The sequence below is a fragment of the Helianthus annuus genome, chromosome 16, assembly GCF_002127325.2.
Source record: "Helianthus annuus cultivar XRQ/B chromosome 16, HanXRQr2.0-SUNRISE, whole genome shotgun sequence".
NCBI classification, from domain to species: domain Eukaryota; kingdom Viridiplantae; phylum Streptophyta; class Magnoliopsida; order Asterales; family Asteraceae; genus Helianthus; species Helianthus annuus.
In genome coordinates, this window is record NC_035448.2 from 149,567,001 (window position 1) to 149,581,856 (window position 14,856).

The 14,856-nt window shown below is 35.9% G+C and overlaps 2 protein-coding genes across 4 annotated transcripts; one reads left to right on the top strand and one right to left on the bottom strand.

Moving 5' to 3' along the window:
- Nucleotides 1-845: 845 nt before the first annotated feature.
- Nucleotides 846-11,816, bottom strand: LOC110918618 (6-phosphofructo-2-kinase/fructose-2,6-bisphosphatase). Of its 3 annotated transcripts, XM_022162907.2 has the most exons (8): nt 11,731-11,816; nt 11,571-11,636; nt 4,244-4,332; nt 3,109-3,241; nt 2,618-2,681; nt 2,218-2,510; nt 1,270-1,455; nt 846-1,194 (listed from the first exon to the last, which is right to left on the bottom strand). In XM_022162907.2, exons 6-8 carry the CDS (start codon nt 2,425-2,427, stop codon nt 1,018-1,020), a joined length of 573 nt encoding a protein of 190 aa, XP_022018599.1. In that variant the 5' UTR covers nt 2,428-2,510; nt 2,618-2,681; nt 3,109-3,241; nt 4,244-4,332; nt 11,571-11,636; nt 11,731-11,816; the 3' UTR covers nt 846-1,017. The 3 variants fall into 3 exon arrangements, with proteins under 3 accessions (XP_022018599.1, XP_035841195.1, XP_022018598.1); XM_035985302.1 differs by lacking the exon at nt 4,244-4,332; XM_022162906.2 differs by lacking the exons at nt 3,109-3,241; nt 4,244-4,332.
- On the top strand, nt 10,462-11,284 carry LOC110918617. Its single transcript, XM_022162904.2, has 3 exons — nt 10,462-10,695; nt 10,800-10,910; nt 11,009-11,284. Exons 1-3 carry the CDS (start codon nt 10,462-10,464, stop codon nt 11,282-11,284), a joined length of 621 nt encoding a protein of 206 aa, XP_022018596.2.
- Nucleotides 11,817-14,856: the final 3,040 nt, after the last annotated feature.

Below are 14,856 nucleotides of genomic sequence, written 5' to 3' on the forward strand. Positions count from 1 at the left end.
CATGGCTGAATCTCATTGGCTCACCCGCAAGGTCAGGCGGGTTTTTTATATTTTGAAATTTAAAATTCAAACGGTCCCCCCATCCCCCCATCTTCTGTAACCGCCACCTGGGTCCCCCTCTATATATTTTAGAAATTATGTAATTTTTAGGATTATGTAATTTTTAAAATTTTAATGAAGTTGTAGGTTTTTTTTATAAATGTTGTGTGATTTTTTATAAATTTTTTGTATTTTTTTTAAACTTATCTGCCACGCGGTGCACCCAACCCAAGCCCAACCCAAGCCCAACCCATGCCCCGCGGACACGTAACTAGGCAGTGGGGGGGCTCCCTTTACACGTGTCACCAAATGCCCAACCCAAGCCCCACCATACCCCACGGTCTAATATGTATGACAATTCACAAAGGAAAATGTGTGCGCCGATTTGCAATTTGCCATGTCTGCCGGTTCCGAGTATTCCGTCGCCCAAATTCCTTCAAATATTAAAGAGTGTAACAAATAGTATGATTATTAATATGGTATACGTGAAAATATGTGGCAGATTATAGTTTATTAATTAATAGGGTATATATGTAGATTATTTAGAGTAGAAAATGGAGGAAAGGTTAATTTCAAAAGGTGGGATCATGGAAACATTATTGTAAAAATATTCTTTTTTATGTTGTCAACCTTGCAAACGGTGGGATACATCAAACGATGTGGTTTTAATGCCACACATTTAACAACGGGATAGTGTAAACGGTGCATGGTGGGATGATGCAATCGGTGCCTTGTGATGAAGTGATGCGATGATTGTTTAAACGCACCCTAAGTTACTAATTGTATAAGAGTATAATATAATTGCATATTTTGCAAATATTAACATAAGATTAAACTCTAATGTTGCCCATGCTCCTTCTGGCTACATGAGTAGATCAAAATGTCAACAATAAATACGATCACAAATTTGTTCAAATATGGTTTACATACCCGATTCATGAGATCCATAAAAACGGTTAGTGCATTGGTTAATAGGTATTATATGGATAAAGCAAAATGCAGGGTCAGCCCATAGCAAGTGTCAGTGACCAACCGAGGTGACCCCACACTTCTATCCACATCTTGCTTTTGTATTGGTGAGATTGTACCCACAGATTTCGATTCAACCATGCCAGGTGGATGAAACGGTGGGTCCGGGATAACAACTTCCATTTCCTATTCAATATAATAATGTTTAGTTTAGTGAACATTTTTAGGATATGATTTATATAACACAAAGTGATTAATTACCTTTATGGTTGCGGGACGATTGTTAGAAACACTTGTCTTTGTTTGACACGTCAGCACTGGAAAACGCTCCACCTTTTTAAGAGATCGTGGAGTCTCGGTCAAATTAGCAGCATAAACGACAGAAGTTGCAGGGGCCGGAACTAAATATTGTTCAAGATCAAGGTCCAAACTGGTTGAAGAGCCATTCTGAATATAAATTTCAAGAAATGAGAAAGAGAACTTATTGAACTTCCACTTTCATGGTAAGATGGGCGAGTAGGGGGGCTATGTTCATGTTCGTTAAGGAAATGCAGATGTTTGTGAACAGTTCGCAAACATATGATGAACAAAAGTTTATGTTTGTGTTCGTTTGTTAAGGAATTTCAGTTGTTCACGAACAGTTCGTGAACACAAATGAGTGTAAACAAACACAGGCGAACAATAAATTTGAAAATAAAAAAAACACCCTTAACCTCAAACATTGGACACAACAAAAGTTAAAAGTTAATAAACATTAAAACTTTTAAAAAATAAACATAAACAAACGAACACGAACGAACGTAAACGATCATATTGTCGAACGTTCATGAACGCATTCGAACGAACGAGATCTTTGTTTGTGTTCATTCATTTAATTAATCGAACAAAATTAACTAAACGAACGAACTTCCCGCCAAAGTCCGAACGATTCACGAGCTGTTCGCTGAACGTTCGGTTCGTTTACAGCCCTATGAGTGAGAGTTGGGTAACAGGTAAAACAGGTTATGGTTGTTGACAATCGACATGGGTCAAAACTTGAAACGGGTCAGTTGGGTTTGGGTTGACCAGAAAACAGTTTTTTTGTCCCTTTTTATATAATTAAAAAAAATAATAATTTGTTAGTCATGGTTACAAAAAAATATATAATTATTTGACCTTGTTTCAACCAAAAAACAACACATTTTCGAGTAAACGGGTCAAAATAACCACCTCGGTACCCTCAGGCAATGAATTTATGCTGACGCCAGGAATCCCACGAACGGTGGAGGGTTCAAGATTTTCTTGATAAGCTCTCCAACTAGCGGCAAGATCAAACGGTGAAACCCTATTGGCCTTAATGAACACTTGATATTCAAGAATCTCATCTGTATTAAACGTGAAAACCGCCAATCGCGCAACGCCTTGCAAGGTACCACCCATGAACTGCCGGTTCGGGCCTTACTCCTCTATGCACGGCACATTGTTGTATTTCGGCTTCAATAAGAATTTGAAGTCCAAAGTTTCTAAAAAAACAGACAAGATGGTTAATGGTGTAGCTGCTATAAGTCATCTGCTTTGACTTTTAAAGTCAAACCTCTTATTTTTCAGCTTAAAAGAAACAAAAAAGTACCATGATTAGGAAGGACAACAAAACTTAATTCCCACATTGAGGTTGACTCGCATTCCATTGGAAGCTAATTCAAAAAAACTATCGACGTTAAAAATATGAACATTGGTATTGAAAAAGATTACAAATAGGTTTGAATGAAAGCTAGAACAAGTAGATTATAAAAACAATAAAAGTGTACATTGAGGACTGTAAATAGGTTACCAAGAAACTAGATACAGGAAACTTATCAAAATTAGAAACATGGATATTGAGAAAAAAAAAACTATAAATTGGTTACAACAGATGCTAAATACTATAAAATTATCATAATTAGGAACAAGGGTATTAAAAAAAGATTACAGATAAGTTTCAATGAAAATCATCAAAACTATAAGCATATGTATTAAAACAGATTATACAATAGGGTTGTTTTATTGGAACATAAACACCATTGAAGCTAAATACAATCAAGAAAGATTAGCAAAAACCACTAGACATTCATCAAACAAAACCTTCTTGAGAACAATGATGACCCATGACGATGTCAGAAGTTTCACACCAGGGCCATTGTGCTAACCGACTCAAGTCAACTACTTAAACCACCTGTCTCCAGTAATCGACTCTTACACTGTGTTCCCGAGTTTACTAAAAGAAAGAAAAGAAAAGAAAGTTTAAGAGAGAAAAATATACAAATTTATTTCACGTTCCAGAGTTTGAAGTAAATGAAAAGAAAGGAAAAGAAAATAAACATTTTGAGAAAAAGAAAAGAAAGTGAGAATTTTACTATTATACCCTTTTAAGTAAACTTAAAATAAAAATAACCATGACAACTGATGGAGATTTCTTTAAAACATTTCGTTCTTCTTCAAATCCATCTACATGTCTCAGCAGCGTAAACAACTAAAATCACGAATTTATAAGTTACTCATGCATATAGTTATATACCAGCAAGCATCAAGGAGACTGCATTACTTCACAAATAGATGGAACAAGAAGTTTACTAGAAAGGTGCAGGTGCTTGCTTGCAATATGGGCCTATGACATAATTTGGGCACTTGCGGAGTCCATTGAGAGAGTTGGAGTCCCACAAAATGGCACGTTAGATTTTGAAATCCAAGTTTAAAGGCATGGGTGGTGAGTTTAGGCTTACTGAAAGAAATCTGATCTCTAATGGATATGAGATTGTGAATGCGGTCGAAAGGAAAGTGGGATATAGGACATTGTCGACTCTGTACATTTAACGATGATGCTCTACGTTCTGGTATTGGTATGGAAGATGTTAACTGGCCTGGAGGGTCTACTGCTGTTCCAACGAGTCATGGTAAAAAGTTAACAACTGGGGTCCGGATTGGACTAACATTTACCTACGGTTTATGATGATAAGAATAATGTCACAAACGCCACTGGGTTTTGTGTTGATGTTTTCAATGCTTCTTGCCTTCAAGCGTTACCATATGAAGTGCCTTATGTGCGCATGGAAGTTACGACAAACTTATAGAAAAGGTCTACAATAAGGTACTACATGAGTTAAGTATAACTAGTTAAAATATATGCATGAGTATAACTAGCAGCTAAATATTATCATGTTGATAATTACTGAATCAGGATCTTACGACGCGACCCGTTTCGAACCGTTTCGACCCGTACCGTTTCAAATCGAACCGCTTCGACCCGTGCCGTTTCGACCCGTACAGTTTCAACCGCTAGACCCTGTATCGTTTATCACAGTCGCCTTCCTGAAAACAGTGTGCTATTAAGGTTACAATATGCCAAAACATTGTTCTAGATAAAATCTCAATAACTATAAACGGTCTAGAATGAAACAAATACGGTTAGAGAGCGATTTAGGTCTATTTCGGAAGACTTTGACCCATTTGACAAGTTCCATTTTCAGTCAAATCCTTTAGCTTAACCCATTTGACCCGTTACACACTTGCACATGAAACATAACCAAATTGACCCATTTGATGTATAATATAATGAAAAACAAATTGATAAGTGAGATGAGCCATACCTAGCTTAACAGTCGTTTGGTCATGATATATAATAAAGTCAAGAACTAGTTGCCAAGCTAAGCCCGGGAACAACAGTAGCTGAAAGGGACTCCACTTGAGTAGAGGCGCCATTAAATGGCTATAACTCCATAAACTCTTGCTTCAATGCCCAAATCACAAGCAGAAAGTGTTTCAAATCGAACCGTTTCGACCCAAACCGTTTGGAATCGAATTGACCCGTTTAGATTTTTAGTGTTGCTGCAAATAATAGCACATCCTGCAACTATGTTTAATTACAGAAATAGCCTAATTATCTGCCCCTTGCAAATTAGCACTTGGATCAGGCCTCATTCATACATACATACATACATACAGTTCTCAAACGGCAAATTCAGGCCTATACTTCAAAAGTTTTGGCTATAAACAATCAAAGCAATCTAATTTAATCAAACGTAAACAATTCAAGAAGCCAAAACCCAAATTGGACACATTAATTTAATCAAAATTTTAGATAGAAAGACCACGCAAAGGAGAGGGCCGCTCAAAATTGGAACATGATGTTACCTGGAAGATGAACTGCTGATTGCTGAGGAGAGCAGGTGATCGAACAGTTTTGCAATTGAGGGATAGATGATGGAAGGTGGGTTGATGATTGGCGGGATGTGGGAGATATACCCGCCACAGTTCTTACGAGGGTAAAATTGGAAGAGAATTAGGAACGTGATGTTTATCTCTTCTTTTCTCTGAGAATCATTCCGATTTACATATAAGGATTAAAAAACCTCCTCATTCTCTTCTCTTCTTCCCCTTTCTCACCATATAAAAAACTCTGGAACATCATTACTATCCTCTTTCTTTCAAATTCCTTTCTCTTCTCTAGTTAAGTGAGACTCTGGAACACAGTGTACCATCATTGGGATGGAATCAATCTTTAGAATGGAAATGAAAAGAATGGTCTTGGAAAGTTTATTAATCAAGATATCCCAAGGTTTATTTAACATTATTATTATTATGTAATTTAGGAAAGTCAAAGTCGTAAAAGTCAACCGGTATGTTTGTGTCGGTTAGTTATTTAACCGTCAAAAACTTGGGTATAAATACCCTCATACGTACCAAATTATGTGTGTGAATATATAGTGTGTATATTTCTGTATTCACCATGCTCTTCATGGGTCGGCATAATCAAGTGCAGAACCCATATCTGTTCTATCCGAACCACATTGATTGATCGATATGATCATGGGCAACGAATGGGAATGGACCTCAACCTTGGTTTTGAAAAGCACGAGGCGCACAAAAGCGACGAGGTCTAAAATCGAAGCGCAAAAGCTGCGGGCTTTTCGTACGCGAGGCGCAAGATGATTATATAACTTTTTTTTATATATTCTATAGGTTTCTAGGGTCATTTACCCAATATTTAGACACAAATAAGCTTTATATATGTTTTAATATTGAATTTACATACAGGTACAACCTGAAAAGCATAATGTACCACAATCTGCTGCACGAAAATAGGGCATATACATGAGGCGCGCGCCTCAGGATGGATTTTTCACCAAAAAAAGTGCGCCTCAGCTGCGCTTTATGTACATCCTGCGCCTCATGTTGCATTAGGCGCTGAGGTTTCAGTGCGTCCTAGGCGCGCTTTTTAAAACCAAGACATCGACAAATTTAATTCAATCGTATTGTTTGTTGTGGACAAGAAATCAACCTCAGAAATGCTGAAATGGTCTGGGAAACGCTTCTCAGGTTTGGTTGTGCCATACAATGGAATGGAAATGGATGTTAATTACCTAACTATTAAATATAATATACCTATCTTATTGTTTAAATGTTTATACCTGCGCTCAACACCTAATTTTGTTGTTGAGTATGTGCGAAGGTTTTTAATTTAAAAAATCTAACAAGACGGTGGCAAATTACATCCTAGAATTGTCTTCTATGAGTTTTATCTTTCGTAAAAGATACAATATGGGTCACGACGTCACATACAGCTAGGCTTATATGGAGAGAGGAGAAATGTAGTCATGACTGCGAGTCTTATTACTTGATAGTGGTCTCCCTCAATTTCACTCACATGAATATCCATAAAAGAAAATGTGTTTTGAGCATCTTACATTCTTACCACAATCAAAATTCACCTTTGTTTGATTATTTATATACGCAACTTAAAATGTTTCTAATAGGAAAAAGTTCAAAATCAATCCATTGTACTTGCTTGATGAAACTCTACGAAACTCAACCCGGCATTTGAATCATAACACTGGGATGTTGATTCTAGTTTTGGGAAACATATCCTATCAAATTGTAACAAGACCAAAAAACTAAATACCTAGCACAACAACACACACACACACACACACACACACCAAAAAACTAAATACCTAGCACAACAACACTTTAATGATGAAAATAAGTTGTACTCTTGATTCCACACACACACACACACACACATATATGTATATATCATGCTATATAAAGACTCGACATGTTTTATTTTTTCTGATTACGCATTATCAGCATTGCTATGAGGGGTCAATATTTTCTAAACATCAATCCTTACATCTTGTTTTTACGAAGCGCAAGATGCTCCGAGGAACTTAGGTCCTGAAAGCCGAGGCGCGAGGGGAGAGCTTCACGTGTGTGAGGCGCTAAGTATTCATTAATATTTATGAACTAACTCTAGATAATATTTACTACATTTTACAACCTAACAAGCTATATGTACAGCCTAAATACTTATATATTAATTATAAACTAAAGTTGTAGGTACAACCAAAAAATATTATAGTTAAAATATGATTAACAATTTTTATTTTTTCAGCACATGCACATCTACCGAACACTGTTATAATCTCAAAGCCTTTTCTTTAAAGAAAATCAAAACACAATGAAACCTCACACCCATTCTCTCTATCCCATAAGCACCTCACGTGAAAACAACCTCACCAGAAGTGAAAACCAATCGGAAGAAGAAGGCAACCTCTCGAAACCTCCGGCATAGCGCCGCCTAACCACCACTCTCTTGTAATCACGCCGCTTCAGCCATGGTGAAGCGCTAGAACTATAGTTGCCGATAGCGAATAGCGACAAGGCACCTATAGATTACGTAGCGAATAGCGACGGCTATTTTATAAATAGCGATTACACTAGGAAAAGAATTTTGAAATTTTTTATATGTATATTACATCAAAATACCCTTGTATATATGCTATTTTACATGTATATTTAACAAAAACCTATAAATCCAGCTATTTTATAGCTATATCTAATTGCTATTTACATCAAAAAAAAATTGTCGCTAAATACGCTATTGGTCGTTATGACCCATATAGCGACACTTGGTCGCATGGCTACATAGCGCGCTATAGCGGTCGCTATAGCCGCTATTGACAACTATGGCTAGAACCAGCGCCCAGCGGCTCAGGCGTGAGACACACTTTTTAAAAACAACACCTTACATGCTTTATACGTTACCATATATCTATTATATAACTTCTAATACTAAAAGAACATATTACAACTTTAACGTATCATATCTAAAGCCAAGCTTCGTTAGATTTGACAGGTATTTTTGATGTACATGCCTCAATAGTTAGTTTTGGAACCACTCTTTGCAACTTGAAAGTTGAATTTAAAACCAATTCGCATATGAATCAATGTATACATCATAGTTATTAAAAGCCATCGCCTCTTGCGCCTAGGCCCAATTTCCTAGTGAGGCGAGGCAGTTGCGCCTTAACTCAAGGCAGTTGCGCTTTGATTCTCCAGGTGATGGTTCATGCGCAGATTCCGGCGAGATTCCTAGATTCTTGAGAGTTTTCGGCCAAATTCTCTAAATTCTGACAAGATTCTAGCTAGATTTCTACTTTTATCTAACGAAACTACTTTTCTACACTAATAAACTAGCATTTTATAACTTTTGGTACTCAATAGACGATATTAAATGTTATATAATAGCTTTAGTTTATATTCTTTGATTAACGGTATTAATTTTCTATTATATAAAAATATTTTTTTGTTTTTTTTGTTGAACGCTTTTTTTTTCTCAGGCCTGCGCTTTTTCTACGCCTTGCGCCTAGGCCCCAGGCGAGGCCTATGCGCCTTGAGTGCGCCTAACGCCTTTAATAACTATGGTATACATAAATGATAAATATTGAGGGAACATAGACCCGAGTATTGTTCTATTTAAATGGGTTGATTTATTGGACTATTGGATCATTTGTTTTAATCCATGTTGTCATGTAAATGAACTATCTCACATCTAAGATATGATCCATTACACACCTAGGCCTACTTAACATACTAAACTAAGAGACATCATTTATTGAAGAGCCTATATATAAAAAGATAGCGTGTAACCTAGTAACTCTGTCATTGTCCAAAGTAAATATAGACCTAAGAGGCGATTTCTCCAAAGCTTATTTTGTTGATCTCGCCCCTTTGATTCCATCTCTCGCATTCCCCTCTCCAACTCAGGTTTGTGTTACCATTTTGATGAACTTTCTTAATTTCAGGGAAACCGGTAGTGTTCTTGATTAAATGAAATGATCTAAAGGTGGATAGTCGATCTCTTAACTTATAGTTTACTTTTATGGACTAAATCTTCATTTGTTTATTTTACGCTTGTTGTATGTGATTATATGTTAATTTAAAATTAAAATTGAGAATAAGGTGTGAATGAAATCAGGAAAGTACGATCGTAGAGTTTTAAATCAAAGTTATGGGGTAATGTAGTTTGATATTAAATTAGGGTTTATGGTTTAAAATGAAATTGGGGGTGCATGATGTTAAAGTTTAAATTTTTAATCAATAATTTATTAAATTAATACAACTCACAGTAGTTCTTTAGTATGTATTGAAATGAAATTCAGTTGATTTAAGTTACTTTAATTATTTACTAGTTTGAAATTTGAATCATGTATTACACTTATAGTAAGAATCTAATGTATCAGATTGTAACATTAAGATCTACTTATTTAAAAATATAGTATATATTACTAATTTGAAATGAAAAGGTTAGAAACACTGTTAGGACTAACAATTTTAGAGTTCAATTAAGATCTGCTATCGATCATGCTTTAATTATCAAAACTTATTGTAGAACTAGAACAATGTTCTTTTACTAACTTGTATTTTATACACTTAAGCAAAACCATACTAAGAGGAGCCATCTTCTAGGGGTACATTTGTCCATTCACATATATTTGCGTCTAACTACATCACCAAGAAGTGAAATGGCACGGCAACGAAAACAAAGAGTGCATGCCAGGCGTGATGGTGTTGATCAGGGCCCACCAGGTGTTTTTTATGCAACTTACCTACAATTGTTTGTTTGTTTATATATTTTATTAATATATATAGTATGTTTATAAATAAAGTTCATACAACTCTCATGTAGCTACAAGAGTAAGAAGTCAGTCTGAAGGAGAGTACGGGAGTCCTCCTACGGTCCCTCGACCTATAAATGTTAGCAGCACACAGTGAGTAACATTTTTTTTTATGATTTTAACTAGGGGTGACAAGATGGGCACAGTTAATAGCTCTATGATATTTTGAACTATATTATCTTGTGTATGCAGCATTCTTGACAAGACTGCTACAAAGACCTTGTTAGCTATAATCCGCGCTAATTGGCCTGTAGGAACATTCACATTTAAAAAGGCGCCTACTACCTTTTGGCCATCGGTCATTTCCATGTTCCGAGTAAATACATTCTCATTTATGCAATTTACATTTATCATTGATTAACAATACTTAAGCTTATACTTGACTTTATTTGTTGGTTTTTGAAAGAGATACTATAGCTATCAACCCGGTGTATCGGATGCTGAAGGGGACGCAGTTGTGAAACGGCACGTATCCCGTACAATGACTCAGACTCTGTATGAGGAGAAGGGTCGGGCTACGATACGTGCGGAACGAACCAACACAAGACTTCAGGAACAGTGCCCAACATACTTCAACGAAGATGTGTGGAGGTCGTTCTGTTCTCATTGGCGCAACAGATCCTTTAAGAAGAAGTCTGCCATTAATGCAGAGAATAGGAGAAAGCTTCAAGTGGTCCACACAACCGGGGCAAAGCCGTTCTATAAGTTTAAACAAGTATTATATTTAAGACTGAAACCTTGTCAAACTAGCAATTCATATAGTTCATATAAGGGTTAAACTGTTAACAACTTAACATTCTATTATACTCTATTTTTTAGGATCTGGATCAGAAGTACAGTGAGTCTCCTACGGTTGTGCAATACTGGGATGAGACACACAAGAGCAAAAACACAGAGGAGTGGGCGTCTGAGAGGGCCCGGTTGATTGGGGTATGATCTAGTCGTTTTATAAATTACAAGTATGAAGTTAACAAGTTCAATAGAAAATTATATAAACACTTAATACTTGGTTGTTTGTTGTTCATCAGAATCAGATGCGAGAGATATTGGCGACAAAAGAAGCCTCGGGGGAAGCATCTCACGGTTGGAAAACTGAAATTTCAGCACTAGTCGAAGCCCAAGGACCGATTAAGAAAAACAGGGTCCTCGGTCTTCCTCGAGTTCCAGCAAATTCAGTTATCCAGGCCCTCCAGGATACGCAGAGCCAGATGAACTGCAGGTCTCAGCCCAGCAGCAGCGGGAGTGGTGCTGGGAGTTCCAGATCCGGTCCCTGGATCCCTGACGAAAGCTTCGACTTTCCTTGATCAGATCTCAAGACTCTTATGTCATGTATATCGCGCTGTAACTACCACATCCATGATCATATTATTATCTAGGTAGCTAAGCTTAGTAGAGGCCACAACATATGACATTTGAATCCCGAAAATCAAAACAGGTTTAACTTAAATAACTATATGAATGAACACTTGCAGTGCAGGAAACAGAGCATTAAACTAACAAATTAAACATATGTAAGACCTAAAATTAGAGGCATACATAAGGAACCTAAATCATCATTCAATTCAATAGTTGAGCCAATAAATTACTTACTTGTAAACATCATTTATAAAGAACAAACACTCATGCAGATTGGCCAAAAGAACAGCAACATTAAACCTGCACAATATCAAATTACTCTGTTTAAATCAGATAAACTAGAGATCCTAATAGCATACTGATATAAGAAAAGTACGATTTCAATCCAAATTACCGTCTGTATATGTCATCGTAGTTGTAACTGGAAACCTAAAACTGATAGTTTTCCGTGTTAACGACGTCGTCCTGCTGAGAAACCCTAAAATCAGAACCGTCCTTAAGAGACTACATTAAAGTTGAAATGACTCGTTCAATATTCCATCGTCTTGGACGAGAGAATCGAAAGTACAATCGTCCGGCAACGAGGCGGCCTCCGATCACGGCGGAGAGCATAACTTCCGGTCACTTTGTTCATGCCAAAATCTTGTTTCAACTTTAGGGTGTGCTTGGCTTAGCTCATTTTAGTTCAAAAGGAATTTCTAAAAAAGTGTTTGCGTTAGCTTATAACCCATAAGTTAATAATAAGTAGTTTTTTTAAAAAAGTGTTTGGTTTAGCTTATTCATATAAAATGATCAAAAAGTACACCCCTTTAAAAAGTGTTTTTATTTAAATTTTTTTCTCTCTAGCATATTGAAAAAATAAAAATAAACAGCAAACTGAAAGTATAAGAATTTGCCTTGTGAAGGATGTTCAAATCCAGAATCAACAATAGCTCGAAGAAGCTTTGGTTTCAGCAAAAAGTCCTGGAAGCCTGACTGTGAATTCGAATATAGCCCCTGCAATATTAAGTTAAACAACAAAGGGTAAGTTTAAGCAGGATCGCAGACACTTGCAGGAAATTAAAATTAGACCTACTATCAGTCATATAAACTATAAGAAGTGAATTCTAACAAGTCATGCTTAGAGCAATGATGCATACTCGTATCCAACACAGCAGAAAAAAACTTCGATATACAACTATCAGTTCTTTCACTAGCAAAACTCATAATAAGTAACATTAAGAATGACCATGACCATCACTTCACTTGAGATCTTAAATCCACAATTAAACAACAACTCGTCTAACTGATGCAAGAACTTAAATTCAACAATGTAAAACCACAACACCAATTCAACATTTTGACCGAAAAAACATAAACTTATTATTCCAGTAACATTTTCCAAAGTTCAAATAACATAACAACTTTAACAGTTTAAAATGCTGCTAATATAACACTGTGTAGTTAATATCCAGATATATCAGTGATACATCGGTTACCGGTCCCCTACCGAGATATCGGTACAAAATATCGGCCAGAATATCGGTACCGATAATATCAGTGATATTGACCGATATTTGACCGAAATATCACCGATTTTCCCAATATCAGTACCTTTCATCTTAGTCTTAATAATGAGGTCCTACTTGCTACAATTGTTAGTGTTTTGCAAGTTGCAAAAGGTTGATTTGTTAATGGTATGAGAGTATACTGAATTGTTAGTTTTAAATTGCTATATATATAAATTTATCATGATACTAAAATTACAGATATCCCACCGCGGTAACCGATATCTCAAATATCGGACCGATATCCGATATTTTACCGCATTAACTACTTAGAATTATAACAAACTGTAAACCATCCTATTATTGTCCCTAGGGCTTCAATACAAACTATATACTAACATGACGTCACATTCAGTTTCAAACCCTAACCTAACAACATGTGTAATCATATCAACAACAAATAATAATTCTAATGCTTACTTTTTAATGGTTTCAGAACCAGATTTTCCGTTAACGGATTCAGGAGCTTTCTCCTCATCATCATAATCAAGAAGCTCCTCTTCGTAATCGTTATCTTTAACTCCTGCTACACAAAATTCTACTTTATTATTATCATTATTATCAACTAATAATATTGTTTTCATCAACGGTTCTTCGAATAAAACGAGATGAATTGTTGAATATTGGGGGGTGATTAATGAAGCGTATGGTAGATGGGGGAGTTAATTGAGGTTTGATGATGAAGGCGACAGATGGGTTAGAGGACTGGCATGGGTTTAATGGAAAACTAGTAATTAGGGGGTGACGTATCCAATGGAACGTATGTGATGCGTTTATTGCGTACATTTTTTACGTATCCAAGTTAATAGCATTCTAATATTGGATCAAGATTACCTAAAGCAATCAAATTTTACCTAAAGCAATCAAATTTTTAATGTACAATTATAACGTATCTATAGGTGACTGATTCATACATATGAAATGTACCGAAAAAAGCATTAAACACGTATAAACGGAAAACTAACACGTGTAATTAAAAGACATAATCACATAAAGGATTGAAATTTTACTTGTAGCACGTTGTGGCGTGGTTGAAACGTAGAGTAACTATAACTTATACCGTTTAATGAAAACGTATTATATTTCATCCCACTTGATTCGGAATTAAATTTATTGTGAAACATAGAACAACCGGGAACATACACAAAATAAGCACGAAAATATATTATGTTTTATTTGACTTATTTTCTAAAAAAAAGTACTTCGAAACGTATACCGACACGTATATAAAAATACGCAAGTAAAAAGATAGCTTTTCTTAAGTAAAGGAATGAAAGGGGTAAACACACAAAATGGACTTTCCAAAAGAAGTTTACTTCAAAAGGTATACCAACATGAATTTATACTTACCCGTATACAAAAATACGCACATAAGATAGTTTTTTTAGTAAAGGAACAAAAGAGCCAATTGCATTAAATGAAGTAATAATGTAGGGGTTAAAGATGCAAATTTCAAAAGTTAATATAAAAATTATAAAACGGAGTAGTAGTTTAGGGTTGAAAATACTTGCAACATAAAGTAACAGTATTAAAAGGATTAAAATTATGATTTTCAAAAGTTAAGGAAGTATAAAAATAAAAAAGGTTCAAAGGGCAAAATAAGGAATTCCAAACACCCATTTAATATTTTCTAAGCTAACCGCCTACGAATTGGTTACATCTAGTTTAAAAATGTATATTTTTCATGATCTTTTCTTTTAGTAGTATTTTGATGCAAAACGTTCTTTTAGTATTTTGATACAACTAGTTAGGCTGATAGGTGTGGGGGACGTCTCTGGACCGGCTTGGTGCGACGTCACATCTGCACACCGCCCCCCTTGGGGTGTCCCCGTCCTCTCTGTCGCCCTTTCGACGCTAAAACCGGTCCACTTATCTCTTTCTAACACACACACACACACACATATATATATATATTGAGGATCATCCCCACACCCGCTTACGTGGACGCCTACGTGGCGGATCATCCTTTGAGG